General features: G+C 41.3%; 1 protein-coding gene and 1 non-coding gene across 3 annotated transcripts in view; both read left to right on the top strand.

Moving 5' to 3' along the window:
• The first annotated feature begins 69 nt into the window (after positions 1-69).
• trnah-gug lies at positions 70-141 on the top strand. The gene has a single exon. It is a non-coding gene; the product is annotated as a tRNA-His (tRNA).
• A 739-nt stretch (positions 142-880) lies between these two features.
• The window catches only part of LOC120720979 (FERM domain-containing protein 5-like), an 80,037-nt gene continuing 62,004 nt past the window's right edge, over positions 881-18,913 (top strand). For both annotated transcript variants that reach the window (XR_005693099.1, XM_040010916.1), the window contains exon 1: positions 881-1,576. Coding sequence is in view for 1 of the 2 variants with exons in the window: in XM_040010916.1 (XP_039866850.1) it covers positions 1,475-1,576 (102 nt within the window). In the remaining variant the exon portion in view is untranslated. The remainder of the gene's footprint in view (positions 1,577-18,913) is intronic.

Here is an 18,913-nt window from a genome sequence, read left to right as displayed (position 1 = left end):
AGTTCCGGGGAGGGTTTACTAAAGACACCTCGTTTTTGCCTCTCTAAACCCGTCAGCTCATCGTAGCTCGCCGTGATCGTATAGTGGTTAGTACTCTGCGTTGTGGCCGCAGCAACCCCGGTTCGAATCCGGGTCACGGCATTGTGAAACAATGTCACGGCAGATGAGTTTCTTTTCGACTATGTAAGAAAAATATGTGGCTTCGTGATTATTTTTTTAAAATTCCGGCCGTAAATGTGTACGACATGAAACAGGTCTAAAATACGTGGTAGTTCACTCGTTTCCTACCACTGGGAGTATTTTGGAAACCGTATCCAGCCACAATACAAAGGACTAGGGCCCTGTTTCCCCCATTGCACCATTGTAATTACCATTAAGCACCCCCAGAGAGAGACGTGGTTGAAGAAATTTGAGTTTTCTGTTTTCTGTTTGGTCCAAACTCATCCAGCCGAGATCTTTCTCTGTACAATAAGCTGATCAGTTGTAGGATAATAAATACCGCCTGTCCTCCGCTGCTCGTGAACAAGGCATGCCAATCAAAGAATTATGTTGGGTCGCACTCGGGCATAAAAGTAGGGAAATAATAAACAGAAAATAACTTGTCATTTAAAAATAGCCTGGCAGAAGCACAGATACATAAATATTCTACTTTCTGATAAACAAAGTGCATTTGAGTTTAACAGCTTCGTCATCTATAAACAATGCGTCTCTCTGACTACATAATTAAAGACTGGAAACCAACCTGTGGAGGTGAAGCGGATTGAATGCTAAAATATGCTGTTGCCTTCACGTTCTGTCGGAAATATCCATTTTAACACACACAATAATAAATTAACTGGAAAATTTGGCACGTGAGGTGTGACGTTGAGCGTAAGTATGTTTCGGGAATGTTCAGCTGACGCATTTCTTCTTTTATTGCGTTAGTTATTCGTTTATCATCTTGAATTAACTGAGCAACTTCTAAAACAGGACAAAGCACCTGCCTGTTGTTTTACTTGTGAAGCTGTGTTATTATTCCATGTGGATTTAGTCACGACTTGCGGCAGCCTATCGGAATTTCGACTTCTGTTTTTAACTCTGCGAAGGCAGCATCAGTTCCCGCTCTGTTGGCTGACAGATTCGCCATTCATCAACCAGCCCGCCCAGCACCATTGAGAGCGGCATGGCAACGGCGGAGACGGGGGGAGAAGGTGTGGTGAGGGGGTGACAGTTTAACCGGACCAGAGAGGAGCAGCAGCAGCAGCAGTTACAGCAGTGTTCCCACTTCTCATTGACTGGAGAAACGCAGCACCCCGCTCAGTCCGCGCTCACACACTAATAAAACGATGCACCACCGCCGCCTGTCTGCACACGCGCTGCCGCTGACCAGGTGTTGGAGCAAAGACCAGGGACGCCGTTAACGCCTCAGAACATAAACTTGTATGTATGTGCTGTGTGCACCTCTCTGTGGTCCCGTTCGCAGACGATCGAGAAGATGCTGAGCCGACTAATGAGCAGCAGCATCAGGAGTCTGGACAGGGAATGCAATTGCACCGTGAGGCTGCTGGACGACTCGGAGTACACCTGCACGATCCAGGTCAGTGGAGACCAACATTTCCTGTTTCTCAAATCACCTTGTTGCGGAGGACGTGCTTTTGACACGTAACAGGGTGGCGATCAGGTAAAGTGACGTTTTCACCGCTCGCCCGTCACATTCAATGTGATGCTTGCAGGAAACATTCAGATTAATAGAGGTGTCATCTACCGCAGGTCCAATCATCTTCACATTACACCTGATTGTATGTTTTATGGTGCAGCCTGTCATTGTGGAGCTGCGGATGTTAGGCTTTCGTCAGAGAGATACCTGTGTGGACATGCCATGATGAGCGCATGTGGTTCGTGCATTGCGTAGCAAATATCAAGGATGGCCAGATGACTCTATATACCAACAGAAGGAATACACTAATGTTAAATAAATACAAAATAAAATATCAGCATGAGCTGTTGTTCTTGACAGCTTTTTGCATGCATTGATTAGAATGCATTATAAAACTAATCTGGATAATCTGATCTTGAACGATTTCAGTGGAAGAGACAGTCATGATTTCTAGATTCTTTAGCTACATCAGCCAGTCTGGTTTTATCATAGAATGACAGAATGTTAGATGTTTATATACTAATTATGTTTATAGTTAGTGTAACCAACTCAGGTGTCATAGTCCCAAAGGTGGTTGACCTTCAGACTGACCTCATGTTTGGCTGGTAAACTGCACTTGTGATGAGAGGGATGTACATACATTTTTGCATTTGTGGTTGTTGTTTTGAGCCATTTAGAAAGTCTTTTATATCTGAGTCAGCTTTAACACAGAAATATTCTTTTCCAAATCTATAACGAGTATCATATTTACATTTTCAAAGAGTTCTGCAGCACAAACCTTAACGATCTAAAAATTGTTTGAGTTTTTAAAAATGTGAACATAAATGACAAATACATGGCTCCAAAAATTATTTCTCAGAAAATCTTATCTTATAGAAAAGGTAAAAAACAGAAGCCAGTTTCTTTCTATTGTGTACTTTTGCGTCATTAACTGACATTGTAAGTAAAATAAAAATCACATTTTCCTTTAGTCTGAGTTACTTTAAATAAAATAAAATTGGCACGAATAAAGGCAAAACATGATTGCAGTCAATAAGTGCAGTTTGTTTATAATGAGTGAATGCAGGAATAAGTGTAAGTGATTAATGTGCACTACCTTCTCTGTAAATCAAGTGTGTGTGTGTTTGTGTCTTTTGTGTTGCTGCATCATTATAAAGTATGATTTGTGCGTCGTCTAACCTGGTCTTTGATTTGCTGGAGGTGCGTTTGATGCCTCTTACTGGAAGAGATTCCAGCGGTGCTGAATTAGAGATGACAGCAGAGAAAGGCCATCAACACCTGCTCATTTCTACGATCTGACAGCAAAGGCAAAGCAAGGCTTTCAGCATGTAACAACTTAAAGTGGCGGTGCTCAGGGGACAGATAAAATGGGGATTTTGTCAGTGTCAGGTCTTTTCCTATCTGTAAAAAAAATCAGCATTTTCAACAAGTTGGGAGAAACATGAATGTTTTTCATTCAAATTATTCTGTTTTTTTTTAGTGTAGCATGTTGGTGAGTACTCGTTTAGATGACTTTGAGGTTGTCCTCATAGCTCAATACACATTACTGTTGAGAGAAAATGATGTGCTTTGTAGATGAATTGACTTTTGACCAGCTTGCCAATTTACCTGAGTGAGTTTTAACATTACTGTTTAACAAGCAAAACACCATGTACCATTTGTGGGGACGACATGGTGTCCTTGTGCTTTCTCCTAGTTTCAGCCTGTACTTTTTCCCCTTTGACTTCTAAGCAGCTCCTTCCCCTGAGCGTGATTCAAAGTGTTTGGCTGTCAAGATATGCTGATCCCATCCTTTAAGCAACTGAAACCACACAGCAGGGACAGAATGCCTAATTTCTAGTGGAGCTTGTATTGAGAAGGATTAGCGCTCTTTTGGCGTATGTCATTATTTCCAGCATGGGAAATAATGACATACGCCATTATTTCACACTATGGGGCCCTTGATGAAGCACAACTGGTCTAAATGGAGACATAAATAGGATCATCGGCTTAATCAATCGTCTATTATTCACAACAACAATGCCATTTATTTGCTGACATCCGAATGGGTGAATGCAGTATTTAGGAAACTCTGTTTTATGTTTTACACAAAGCATCTCTAAAGCTAAATAGACACTGGTGTTCACTTCATTTTGCATCGGAGTAAAGGACATTACAGTGTCCTTAGTGCAGGATGACATAATTGTGGGCTCAGGGAAATTGAGAGTGGATGGTAGCTGTCCTTTCCTGGCCCACCTTACAGAGGTGGCCCAGAATAAAGGGTCCTCGTGGGGCCCAGTGGTCACATTCTCCATTTAGCTCAATTAGCCTACACCTTTAACAGCTGCTGTTAGAGTGAAATCACATCTTTTGGGAATAATGGGAGATACAACCTCCATAATTGGGAGAATTTCTCAATGTGAAGACAAGCTAAAGTGGAGTAGGAGAAGGTGAAGGTGTCCTGTTGTTTTAACATGGACTTCTAACTTTGCCTGTCAGTTGGCCAGGCCTGCCTACAGTATAATCAGACTGAAGAACGGAGAACCATGTTCACTCATCTGTCCTGTTCTGACAAGACTGTCCTTCACAATATTCACAGACGTCTTACATCCACAGATGTTTAAGCCTCAGCTCATGACTGAGCAGTTTATGCAGGGAAAAATTAGGAAGGTAAATGGTTGCTGTAATGAAAAGGTGGAAGGTGGTGCTGAAAACCCCAAATTTTAAAGAATATCAAGTTCAGTAACCACAGGATCAGGACTGGGACCACCTGTTGCTTATGAACCCCATCAGGAAAACTTTGAGATAGTTTTGAAAAAGCAAAATTTCAGCATTTAAAGGTAGCAATGGCCGTGCAGAAGGAGTAACCTAATGGACATATAGAGCTGTGCAGTTAATTGGATTTTATGTTCAGTTACATTGTGTAATAAATCCAGTGTTCCCCTTTTCATTACAGCTGAGACTTACTTTAAAGGCTAAAAGGTCAAATTCACTTCTCCACAGGCTGCTTAAGATTTACTTTAGATTTAGCCAAGAGCTGTTTAGAAACACTGTGCTCAGAGTGACTATAGCTACACTACCAGTCAAAAGTTTGGGCACACCTCCTTTAATGGTTTTTCTGTTTACCTTGTAGATTCTCACTGAAGGCATCAAAACTATGAATGAACACATAGAATTATGTAGTAAAGAAAAAAATGTGAAATAACTCTAAACATGTTTTATATTTTAGATTCTTCAAAATAGCCACCCTTTTCTCTGATTACTGCACAGTCTTGGCATTTTTTCGATGAGCTTCATGAGGTTGTCACCTGAAATGGTTTTCCAACAACCTTGAAGGTGTTCCCAGAGATCCTGAGCACTCGTTGGCCCTTTTGCCTTCGCTCTGCGCTCCATCTCATCCCAAACCATCTCCATTGGGTTTAGGCCATGTGACTGCGGAGACCAGGCCATCTGGCACAGCGCTCCATCATGTTCCTTCTTGGTCAAAGAGCCCTTACACAGCCTGGAGGTCAATGTCCTAAAACTAAATGCAAACCCAATGGGATGGCATATCACTGCAGGATGCTGTGATAGCCATGCTGGTTCAGTGTGCCTTCAGTTTTGGAGAAATCCCCAACAATGTCACCAGCAAAGCATCCCCACACCATCACATCATTCCTTGTGTTTCAGGGCTCAAACAAATCTCTTCTGCTTATTGCTTTTCCTTAGTAGTAGTAGTAGTTTTTTTTTAATCAGCTATTTGACCATAAAGGCCTGATTCATGCAGTCTCCTCAGAACAGTTGATCTAGAGACGTGTCTGCTACTGGAACTCTATGTGGCATTTATCTGGGCTCTAATCTCTAACACTTGATGGCTTTGCGACTGCACTTGGGGACACAAGTTTTTGCAAGTTCTTAAAGTAATGATAGACTGTTGTTTCTCTTTACCTAGCTGATTGGTTCTTGCCATAATATGAATTCTAACTAATAGGTCAGCTGTGTACCAACCTGACTTCTGCACGGCACAACTGGTGGTCTCAAAACTGGAAAGGCACACCTGTGAAGACAAAACCATTTCAGGTGACTACATCATGAAGCTCATTGCGAGATGGCCAAAGGTTTGCAGTGCTGCCAACAAAGCAAAGAGTGGCTACTTTGAAGAGTCTAAAATATAAAACATGTTTTGAGTTATTTCACACTTTGTTTACTACATATTCCACATGAGTTCATTCATAGTTTTGATGCCCTCAGTATGTATTGTCACAACCTGGCTCAAAGGATGTGACAAGGAAAAGGGAGACCACACCACTGGCTGTCACAGTATCTACAATGTAAATAGTCATGAAAATAAAGAAAAACCATTAAATAACAAGGTGTGTCCAAACTTTTGAATGGCAGTATATATGGAGAGGTATAGCTTGTATAACCTGAGAAAGCTTTAGTATTACTGGAACCAGTCCTTTTATTCTTGGTGATCTTTGGCCAAATATAAATCGACTGGATTTATGATTTTATACACTTTACCAAGTTCTGTTGCTGTTTCCTTTAGGGGTATCCACAATGAACCATCTGCCTTCATCTCATCCTATCCCTGGCATCCTCCTCTATCTCACCAATCCTCTGGATGTCCTCCGTCATTGCATCCATTAATCTTCTCTGAGGTCTTCCTTTTTTCCTCATGCCTGGAAGCTCCATATTCAACATCCTTTGTCCCCTATCTCTCCTCTGCACATGTCCAAACCATCTCAGCCTTGCCTTTCTAATTTTTGCTCCAAACTGCTCAACCTGAATTATCCCACTAACGTTCTCATTTTTAATCTTGTCCATCCTGGTCACTCTCAATGAAACCCTTAACGTCTTCGACTGTTCCACCACCAGCTGTGCCTTCCATGTTTTATTAGTGCCATTATCTCACAGCTATACTCTCACTACCATCTTGTGAACCTTTGCAGATATTCAATATCTACCCAAAACATCTTAGCAGAGCAGAGAAAAAGTGAATCCTTTTTCCAGGTACTGAAAAGGTAAAAATATAACCAAGGTGAAAAATGCCTGCCTTTTTTAGTTTAGAAAGCTCCATTTCATTTGAATTCACCAGTACCCTCTTGAGCTGCACATACTGGATTCAGCAATTCTCATCTGTCCACTTCTCAGTGTCATGGTCCTTGGGTCTCGGACGCAGGTTTTTGAGTTCTTTTAAGGTTTAGTTTTCATTTGTGTTTAAGCATGTGTTATATTTGAGTTTGTTTGTTATTTAGAGTTTTTCCTTTAATTTAGTTCTTCTTATTACAAGACTTTCAAGTCTTGTTTTCTTATGTTTTGTATAGATTCTTTATCGTTTATTATTTATTTTATCGATTATAGACTCTTCATCATTATTATTGTTATTAGAGTTGTCTGTTCTTGCTCACTAAGGAATTTCTGTTTATTGTTAATTGATTATTCATATTTGATTCCTTGTTTTTATTGATTCCTGCTCCCTCTGTGTTCCTCATGTCCTGTGGTTGTCTCAGTCGCTGTGTTTGTGCTCATATTTTGGTAGCTTCCTATTTTATTTTGGTAGTCCTTTGTGTCCTCTTGTGCTCTGTATTTAGTTTTATTTCCCCCTTTTCTTGTTATCTTGATTTCTGTTCGCCTTGTTTTCTCCAGCAATATTTGCTCTTTCTGATTACCTCATCTTTCTAGTTACAAATGTAAGTCTACATATTTGTGTTATTGTGTAGCATTGTTTCCCTGCCTTCCTCTTTCCCTGTTTGTTCTTGTTCTTTGTATTTTTGTTACTTGGACTCTGTTTTAGATTTGTATTATTTTTCAACCTAATAAATGACTCATCATTTATTTTTTTGAATCCCACCTTTGCGTCCTGCATTCTGGACCCTCACTCCTTCTGAAAATCACATTCTTGATGATCCGCATGTTTGATTTGGTAGTGATTTTACGCCGGATGTCATTCCTAACACAACCTTTCTCATTTATCTAGGCTCGAGCGCTAGAAGTACACTCACTTGTGGCCCCCTGTGGTTGAGTTTACCCACAAACACATTGATGGTGGCATGCTACCATGCAAGGCATTGCCTTAACCAAAGGGAGTAATTTGGGGTACTTAACGTAAGGCAGCTCGTGAAGAGGAGGAGCATAGATCGAATCACCAATCTGCAATAAGCAGATGCCCTCTACCTGCTGAGTCACCCTATCCCAATCAATAAGAGGATGAATAGTTTCTTCATTCAGTATTACAAAAAATAATAATAGTATTTTATCCAGACCATTCAACAGTACAGGCGTGATTGTCCAAATCAATAAGATGATAGGACAGGGATTTAATCTTTAAAACCTGTTAAAATAAGTGAGACACACTGTTGATTCACTACTGTGAATTACATTTTCCTCCCATCTGCAATGCCTTGATGCTTCAGGTACCATGCAGTTGATCTGCAGTATACATTAAAAAGAATAAGTTTATATTTAACTTCAAATTTTATTGCTTGATCAGTTTCCTTTATGTGCGTCTTTTGCCTTTTATTATTTTTGTTCTAGAATATATTGACAGTGTTACTCTGGTTTGGATTTAGCCGTAGCTCATGAGTATCTGTGTCGGCTTCTTTACTCTTCTGAATTAATCACTGTAATTAAAGAGGTGTACAAATACAGGGATTATTTGGATCTACGTGTTGTTTGGCAGTTATGCCCTGGATGCCTTTGAATTATGTAGTCAAGGAGTGTGGTTAAACAGCCACGTTCTAGCACTAGTAATAAGCAGTGTCTCAACACAGAACAGCAGAATCAATTCTCCAATGGCTCACAAACCAGTGAGTTACATTTCATGAGATTATTCTATGAAAATACAAGCTATGTAATTCACTCAAAGCTCAATATAACATACAGTTGAGCAAATATCATCCAGCAGTCAGGCAGTTAATATTTGGAGTTAAATACTGCGGGCCATTTGCTCTAACTTAATATTCCTGTTGTGAACCAGAATATGTATGTATTAGTGATTGAAAGCTAGGTGAATGATAGAAATGCAGTGATGCAAGGAAAGGTACCTTATCACTGTGATTAAGTGACTCAGTCACCTGGCACCAACTCAAGCCCTGGATAAGTCGCTAATGAAATTAGGATTCCTGTAATGCAGCCAAATGCGCAACTTGGAAGAAGCTTGTCTTGTTTGCATTGTGAATGCATTATTGAAATAGGCTTCCGTCATCTCCAAAGTGGTCTCTGTCCACTTGTATTGTTTTCCACTTGGTGTACTCTGCTAGAATTTGAGTAGACGTTGTAATATTGTGTTTGGATACATGCAAGGGCCTCTACTGATTATGGTGTCTTCATCAAGGTTCCACACTAAAATAATGAACATAAGAAAAATAGCAAATTACAAATTTTTGAGTATCTCTCACAAGAGACCAGAAGGCACTGGGGCATTCAAAAATATCAATTTGGTGTTAAAAGATTGTTCTATAGTAAAACTGGCAAGTTTATAAATGGTCTTCATACACTGAACTACAGCAGGTATTGATTCACTCTTGATAAATATTATACTTTGGCTCCCAAATGGTTTGGGTTTCAGGTTGTTTTCAGTTTGTACCTTGAGGACAAACAATAGTCAAAGCACTTATGCTGTGCTAAAGTTTCATTTGTATTCTTCGGTTAATCCAATTCATGGTCGTGGTGGGGCTGGAATCTATCCCAGCTGTCATAGATTGAGAGGTGGGGTAAATCCTGGACAGGTCGCCAATCTATCACAGGGATAACACAAGGAGACAAGACAACCACTCATCCTCACATTCACACCTATGGGCAATTTAGAATTACCAGTTAAACTAACAAGGATTTTTTGGGGTTTGGGAGCCTGAGTACCTGGAAATAATCCACACAGTCGCAGGGAGCACGAGCAAACTATACACAGAAAGGTCCCAGCTGACCAGTGGATTCAAATCCAGGACTTTCTTGCTGTGAGACAACAGTGCTAATGCCATTGTGCATATTACTACTTCTGGTAGTAAAAATATTGATATTTCATGGCACTCCATCAAGATATTTCACCAAAAAGCACAGACATAAACCTCCTGGTGGCCCTTGTGGAAGAGCTAGGGGATCACGTAATGATTCATTATCTGAATGTCTGTGCACAATGTCATAGCAGTCAAACTAGTAGGTACTAAAATACGTTGTTCAGAAGTTTTGTTTTTTTTTGTTTCTTTTTAAAAAAAAATGCCATTCTTATCGCTTCATATTCTTGTTCATTTCAGGGGTTGTAATTTAGATTGCAGTTACTGACGAATATAATAGTAATCATGGGTTTTGCCCTAATTGAACAGCCCTGGACAAATCTGACCAAATTTCTGGGACTTCATTGATTCAATAGACAACTAACCAGCCTTCAATTTGGACTGTGCATTCTGTAAATGTTTGCGCATCAGATCAGCTGGTGCAAGCACGGATGCTGTCATTCCTGTCAAAATGTCTTTGATCAGAGCTTTCAGTCTCAGCTCTGTTGGATCTGCCAGCTGGAGATAACAGAGCTGTCTTTGAATTTGGAAGCTCCCAGATGTTAAAAAAGAGCTAAATGAGGTGTTCAGCCTTTATTTTTGGACAACTTAACAATGAAAAACTGTTGATAGCTTTGTTCTCTCATCACAGTTTGTGGCGCTTCACGTAGCACCTTCAGAGGTGCTAAAAGAAAAGCCCAGCATGTAACTCTCCTTAGATGAGTGTTTGGGATATACTATTGAACATATAGTTACAGAATATGCAGATATAAATTTCAACTGATGGCCAAAAAAGCACAAGTATAACATTCAGGGAAAGAATTTGGCCTCCTAAGTAGATTTATTTCTAACCTGTAAAGGCTTAATATAGAATAAAAATAGGATGTGCTTTAAACAGAGCTCTTGCTTATCTGCCTCGCTTCCAGCTATGTGCCACCCTGCTGCCCCGTGAGTTCACCTCAGTCATCGCCACGGCGGTCTACATCCCACCCCAAGCGGACACAGGTATGGCTTTGTCCGAATTACATGATGTGCTGAGCTCGCTTCAAAACAAGGACCCGGGCGCAGCCCTCATTGTAGCAGGAGACTTTAACAAAGCGAACCTCAGACAAGTCATGCCAAACTTTTACCAGCATGTCTCGTGTCCAACGAGAGGGGATCGGATTTTGGATCACTGCTATACGCCATACAAGCAGGGCTACAAAGCTGTCTCACACCCGGCTTTTGGGAAGTCTGACCACAACGCCATCTTCCTCATTCCCCAGTATAAACAAAGCATACGGAGGGAAGACGTGACCAAGAGGGAGGTAAAACGGTGGACTGCCCAATCAGAAGCTACGCTACAGGACGCACTCAACGACGTAGACTGGGACATGTTCAGAGCATGCGCAGTCGACATCAACGAGTTTACGGAAGTAGCAGTATGCTTCGTCAATATGCTAACGGAGGAGATTATCCCCACTGCGAGAGTCACCACATTCCCAAACCAGAAACCGTGGATGGACAGATCGATCCGCACTGCAGTAAACGCCAGGACCGCCTCCTACAACGCGGGTCTCGCCACTGGCGATATGAGCGCCTACAAAGCGGCCTCATACGGCGCGCGGTGAGAGATGCCAAACGCAGGTACCGGGAACGTGTGGAGTCCCGCTTCCACCAGGGCGACACACGGAGTATGTGGCACGGACTACGCACCATTACGGATTACAAAGCCAGGGACACTGCGCCGATCAACGCCGACTCTGCATTCACCAACGAGCTGAATCGGTTCTACGCCCGTTTCGAGGTTAGCCAGGCGGCTAATGCTATCTACCGCCTGACTACCGAGGACAGTGACGTCATCAGCGAGAGCCCGGTGACCAGCATCGCGGAGCATGACGTCCGAGCGGCACTGAGGAGAGTGAACACAAGGAAAGCGGCGGGGCCAGACGGCATCACCGGCCGTCTGCTGCGCTGCTGTGCTGACCAGCTAGCAGGTGTGTTCACTTACATCTTCAACGAGTCCCTGGCGAAGTCTGTGGTCCCCACATGCTTCAAAAGATCCACCATCATCCCTGTGCCCAAGAACAGCAAACCCTCATCCCTGAACGATTACCGGCCAGTTGCACTGACCTCGGTAGTAATGAAGGTGTTTGAGAGGCTGCTGAAGAACATCATCTCCTCCTCCATCCCAGACACCACAGATCCGCTGCAGTTCGCCTACAGATCCAACAGATCCACAGAGGATGCCATCGCCCACGTCCTACACACCACTCTCAGCCACGTGGACAAGAAACAGGGTAACTATGTGCGAATGCTGTTTGTTGATTACAGTTCAGCGTTTAACACAATAGTGCCCTGCAGACTGTTCACAAAGCTGAGGGATCTGGGACTTAACAGCCGTCTGTGTGCATGGGTGTTGGACTTCCTCACTGGCAGAACTCAGGTGGTGAGGGTGGGCAGGTGCTTCTCCAACAGCATCACCATCAACACAGGAGCACCTCAGGGATGTGTCCTCTCGCCACTGCTCTACTCCCTCTACACTTCAGACTGTGTGGCCACCCATGGCTCCAACACCATTGTGAAGTTTGCTGACGACACAGTGGTGTTGGGTGCCATCTCCAACAACGATGAGGCGGCCTACATGGATGAAGTGAAGAATCTGGCATCGTGGTGCCAGGACAACCACCTCCAGCTGAACGTCAGCAAGACCAAGGAGCTGGTGGTGGACTTCAGAAGGGGTCAGCACAGAGACTACAAGCCCATCATCATCAATGGAGCTCCAGTGGAGAGGGTGCAGTCCTTCAAGTATCTTGGTGTCCACATCTCCTCAGACCTGACATGGTCTGCCCACATACAGGTCCAGACCAAAAAGGCTAGGCAGCGCCTGTATCACCTACGACAACTGAGGAAGTTCAGGGTCTCTCCAAAGATCCTCAGGATTTTCTATACAGGCGCTGTGGAGAGCATCCTCACACAGAACATGACATCGTGGTTTGGGAACAGCTGTGTGAAGGACCAAAAAGCTCTCCAGAGAGTGATCCGTACAGCAGAACGCTGCTGCAGGATTGCTCTCCCCCCGCTTCAGGACACCTACACCAGGAGATGCCGGACTAGAGCAGCGCAGATACTGAAGGACCCGTCCCATCCTGGCAACAAACTGTTCCAACTTCTGCAATCTGGTAGAAGGTTCCGCATCTTCCGGGCAAGGACAGAGAGACTCAAGAGGAGCTTCTATCCCCAAGCCATCCGTGCCCTAAACACACACACCCGCCCTCTCACATCATCTATAATTGACTGAGACAGGACTCTTCCAGACACTAAACCAAGGCACAATGTACATTTCAAATTCCTTTAATTTTAAATATGTTTATATTGTCTCCTGTAAAATAGTCAGATGTCTATTCATATTAATATACAGAATTCACCTGCTTGCTGCTACTACTGCACATTCACCCAGTGTATATACTATATGTCTGTATATATCTATATATCTATATATCTATATATATATATATCTATATATCTATATATATATATATATATATATATATATATATATATATGTTCTTCCTCTACACCCCCCCCCCCCCCCCCCCCAATTTTTGCACATGTCGAGGAGCGTGTCAGCCTACATTTCACTGTGTGTTATACTTGTATAACTATGCATGTGACAAATAAAGAACCTTGAGACCTTGAGACCTTGAGACATGTCTTTCTGATGAGAAGGCAAACTGCTAAATAACATGTTAATCCATAATGTGCAGAATTGATGGGATGAGCCTTCAAGGCTTTGGTGTGCTTTAATCCTGGGACTTTAGGTGTTGGCAATGACACTAATGTGTAGGACTCCAGTGAAGTCAGGGCAACTCTGATTAAGAGGCTGATTCATTGTCTTAGTCAGATATAACCCATAATCCATAGTAGATTGTATGCCATTATGTATTGTATGCCACAACTGTTCAGCAGCTCACATAAACTTTTAACCACTGATGTACTGTTCAACGGTTAATTGAAAAGTGGATATTCTCTGTGTACACTAGTACCAGCAGGTAACTGAGCTTAATGTAATTACTTTTATTAAGAATTAGAGAAGAGAATTTAGTATGTGAAAATTAATCATAAAGTGAATCGCACAGGGACAGATCTTTTACATCCAAAACTGAGACTCCTAAAAAACATTTTGTAGCTCTTGTTGGCTCTCAGGTTGCTTTTCATGGAGCTCATCCCACACTGGCTAACCAGTATTTGTATAAGGTGTGATCAAAAAGTGACTGTGACTATAAAAATGAAACATTATACCTGATTTAAATTTGCTTGCTATCCCCTTCAGTTTAGTCTCCTTTAGCAGCTATACACTGCTCTCAATCGGCCATGTTTGAGTCGTTCCCTTGAAGTTCTGTTCTGACCTTGAATGTGATAACAGCCATACTGAGATCCAGTGAAGTTTTTAGTTTTTCTAGGCATAGTTTGGGATCTTCTTGATTGCATCTCATATTTTAACACTGACACTGGCACTAAGTTGCTCAAGTAGTAAAAGGAGCATTTTCCAGTACACATAAAGCATTTGTCTTTGTTATGCCATTTGACTTGTTGTATAAAAGCATATGAAAAGAGCCTTATAGTAAAACAAATCTTACTCTCAATGCTCTAACACTCTTTTTTTCTTTGTCCTCTGTCTCTTTATCAGTCTTGTTCTGTCGGCCCCATTTGAAGTATCTTTCATCTCACCTCTTTTTTTGTTCTTTGTCTCTTGCCTGCCCCCTAAATTCTGTAAAATCCCCTCTTTGTTCTGTCTCACTTTCATTCCCCACTTCTTCTCTATGCCTGTCCTCTCTCAGCCCGTAGCACTGTAGCTGAGCAGATTAATGAGCTTGGCCTGAGTGAACCTGACACCAGTAAACATCGCAGCAAAGACATTCTATACATGACACAGCAGATAGGATGGTAGAGGCACTTAACTCAAGACTAGAGATTACAGCCATTGTTTCATACATGGAGGACCCTGTGTTTTATCTACACTAGCAGTGTGATTCTAGAAATGGCCACTTCTTTGGTTCTTTAACTCACATTGAACTCTTAGGGTAGACTGATGTTAAATTTTGTGCAAGATTCAATGTTTACAAGTTACCTTTTTGACCACAGTGTGAACATCTGGATATCCATACCTTGGTTCTTGACCAAATTCCAGCAAAACTGTTGACATCCCTGTGAGGGTTGGGTAATTGAGCCAGTACAGTGTCCATTGGCAGAGTTCATGATAGGATGACTTTTACTTATTTTACTTTTTTGTGATGAGGAGGTCAGTATGTAGCCTACTGTTAAAGCACTATGTTGGAGCTCTATTCTAGATAAACTATCTGCCTGTTGCTAGAAGTGTGCCTGGTTGTGGGAAAGTTGTGTTGCACACATGTCAGCAAATATATTGACAATTAGTGGTGGTTATACTGATGGTAAGCTGAAGGTTTTAAGAATTAAAACAGTTTCTCTTTCAGACAATACTAGCATGCTACAGTATGACAGCAAACTGAAGCACAGTAGCATTGTGCTCAAGCCTAATAGTGCATTCCAAAGGTTGGAATTGGAACACCTGCTAAAGTCGAATTTCCAAATGGTAAAGCTGAAGTAGAGCTACCAAACCCAGCTTAATCCAAAATGCTGTTGTGTATTTGTGACAGGTTGAATAACATACATACATGGATCACTGCTCTGTCCACAAATGTGCTGTAGTGGTGTTTTTAAGTGCCAAAAACAAGCATTGTGTTGTATTGCTCGAGATACACCAATGGATCTACCCTGCTAAGAGGGACAATAAACTGTATTTTTCATTGCATTACTGACTTTACTGCTGGAACTGCACCTTGAGGTCCAACTTGCATGATAAATGAAATGCACCATCTGTACAGTGTCATGGAGTCAGTAACATGGCCTGGCATATCAGCGTTATTTTAATGTCTAGCATTCGTTCATAACAGACAGCAGTTGTTGTTTTTTTTTATCCACATACCTATCACACTCAGAATGCCAGAAAATGAAATACAATATATTTATTCTCTGCTTCTTTTTCACGGTGGTGATTTATGTCTCTCAGGGAGCTGGCGTGTCTTTTGCTGATGCCTTTGAAGCATGCAGGAATAAAAATATGAGAAAAGGTGTAGAGAGCCGTTCACTGTTGGGAGGCAGTAAATATGAGTGTTTCTGAAGCCTGCTGACACAACCGAGGTGTGCTTAATTCTCAATAAAACATAAGAGAATGCCAATGTGATTGTAGGTCAATACAATATTGACTCAAGGTGAGATTCATCAGTTTAATTATAATAGTTACGCTTGGCGTTAGAAATGATCTGCATAGTATAGTGTGAATAGAAGACACCTATGTTGCTAATTTTAATTATGCAGCTGAAACACAATCAAGTAATTTTCCTGTCGTACTTGGGAGGCATCAAAAAGATTATGGTTAATGTGGGGAACTGAGTAACAGACAGACTGTAACCACCCAAACTAAATCACCCCTCTGCATGTATAGAAGCAGTTGTAGCTCAGGGATTATGTACTACGATTCCCATGAGACTGCAAACACCCTCAAGGTGATGGTCTGTAAATGGATGTTTCTCACTTTTGCAATTTCCTCTGTCTGTCTCTTTGTAACACCAATTTGCACATTACTCAATTAGTGGATTCTCCATCTGCAGCGTTTGGCTGCAGCTACAATCAGGTGTTAGCGGTACTGTATCCCACATCTTCACAAAGAAGAAAAAGGAGAATGAATGAAAAAAAATAAGCAGAATGGATGTGTATTAGCCTTTCAACACTAGTTGATATCAGAAGCACAAAGAAATCTTCTCACCCTGGCACAGGCTTTACAGCAGGGAAATCTTTAAGACTTTACAGAAATGAGAGAGCAGTCTCTTGTTCTCGCCGCAGTCTTCTCTGGTGCTCCTATTCCCCTTTTGTCTTTCCTTTTATGTCAAACTTGAAAGGGGAGACAAAGCTTGTTTTGGAAATGCAGGGGCTTGCTGTGGAGTTGAGAATGTTGCTTGAAAGGGCGAGCTGAGGCACAGTGGCAATTCTGCACACGCTGATGTTGGCCTCACTGATGTCGGAAATCGTTCCGTTGCGATTTTTGCTCAGACACGGGTCAAATGTTTTATTCATGACTCAGTTCCCTATTTAATCATCATACTGATGATGTTCTCATCGAGGTGCTCTTAATTGCCAGTGTGAGTACTAGTGTGTGTGTGTGTGTGTGTTTTCTTTGCCTGTGTTTCTGATGTGTAATTGTGTGTGTCATTGCTGAACAGTTTATTTGCATATCTGATTTTCTTCTTTTCAATGTTTGTGTGAATTTCTGCGTTAATGAGAGATGGCACAAAAGATTTTGCTGGTGTCCATTGGTGAAGGGTGCCTCATAAACAAAAGGCATAGAGCTTTAATTACACGTGGATGCTGACATCCTGTTGGGGGGCTGCTGGCTTTGCAGATTGCAGACAACAGTATCCTCTGTTTGTGTGTCTGTGTTTGTGTTTGCATGTGTGCATTCAAGTGCTTCTGAATGGAGGTTTTGGACTGGACAAAGGAGAATGGAGACATAGCACCATAAGGATCATTATAATGACTTTGGGATTCTCACTTGGGTAACACTCTGTGCGTGCTAATTACTTTGTTGCAGAGACAAAATGAAAATGCTAAATGATTAGCGATGCTTCAAGAAACAGCCGAGATCACTCAAAGCGGTAAAGGATTGATTTTGGGCCTGTCAGTTAAATCATTTTTCCTTTAAGTGAACACTATGTATATGTTGCATTTTGCATCTCTGTGGGCTGAGATGCCTGTTGCAGGGGCACCAACGAGTATTAAGGCTGTACATATCCATGCAAGTTAGTTAACTAAGAGTGCCTCGGTCTGTGAGGTAATTATTGAGTGTGTGCTGTGGTTTGTGGTGCATGTGTTTGTATTGTAGCTGACTTGTTTGTTGTCTCTTGGGAATATGCGCTTGTCTGTGCCGTACTGTGAGATGATGGTGTGCTCTTCTTCTCTTCTTTGTCAATTCACAGGACCAGTTTAAGGGTAGAGGTGGAAGCCACACAGTATTCAGCGCAGTCTGATCATGTATGAAAAGAAAATCTGAAATATGCATGTTGCATCGCTGAGCATACAAGAACATAATGATGCGAGCAAATAAAATATAAAGTGTCAATATTTTATTAGTTAAGGTATAAGAGTCAGCATGCAACAAGTATTCATACACTTATTTACAGTATTTGCTTTTTTAAAAATTTGTGGCCTGATAAAAATTGAGACAGATACATTTTTAACCTCCTAGGACCTGGCGTCTACATATGTGGACATCACATTTTGGCTTGTCTAGACCAAAATACTAAATTTTGCTCTACAAGGGCCTGATATCCACTTAGGAGGACATTATACAGCCACTGTTCTATCGAAATTTAAAACAAATGTGCTCTTATGTGGATCTCATTTTTCTCAGAAACAAAAATCAGGTAAAAAAAAATAAAATCAGGTAATTCTTTTGTTTTTTGTTTTTTCATTCATCAGGTCCCAATCAAGAGAAATTGAAAATGTATGCCATGAAAGAATTCGGGTCTTAGAAGGTTAATGCATTTTATGATGTATAACAATACTGTGCACAACATTTCAACTAAAGTAACCTTCATGGATGTACACAGAACTGCAAGACTGTGGTATGCCATTTATTATATATATTTATAATAATTATTTATAATACCTTTCAATGTGAAAATTAAGAAAACGTGGCCATATATGTGTTTCTCAGTATGTAAGGTACTGTGGACAGTATATGTTCTGAGACTGCAGTTGTTCCACCTGGCATTTCAGCAAACGTCTAGCAGGGATCTAGCTTCTAGTTTGTGTTGTTATCTTGAAATGCACATTACCATTTTTTTCTTTTTCTTATTGGCAGCCAGCAGTGATGTTGTGAAATCATCTGTGTTCCATCAGCTAAAGTGTTTGCAGTGGCTGCAATATAACAAAGCTGAATACACTATTGTAGTGTACCTGTAGTTGTATTAGGAGTCTACTAACATGTCAGTCTATAATCCTTAAAACAGAATATAATGCTAACGTGTATACCAGTCACCCAATCACCATGCTAGTGTTTTTTTAAATGGCTTCTTCTTGTTTTTTAACAAAATACTCAAAAGCTTTTATTTTGAAGCAGCTAAATAATGTGCAGATTTAATTACAGATAGTAGCATGCTTTTTTTCATTAAACCAAACATTAAGCAAAACCAAGTTAATGCTGTGAACCATTAGGCTGGATAGAGAGGCACAAAAGAAAGCATCTTTCTCTGGTGGGGAAAATATTAGT

Source organism: Simochromis diagramma, unplaced genomic scaffold (assembly GCF_900408965.1).
Source record: "Simochromis diagramma unplaced genomic scaffold, fSimDia1.1 OVJJ01000603.1, whole genome shotgun sequence".
In the NCBI taxonomy this organism is placed as follows: Eukaryota; Metazoa; Chordata; class Actinopteri; order Cichliformes; family Cichlidae; genus Simochromis; species Simochromis diagramma.
The sequence above is the reverse complement of the archived record's forward strand: the minus strand, read 5'-3'. Positions and strand labels throughout refer to the sequence as shown.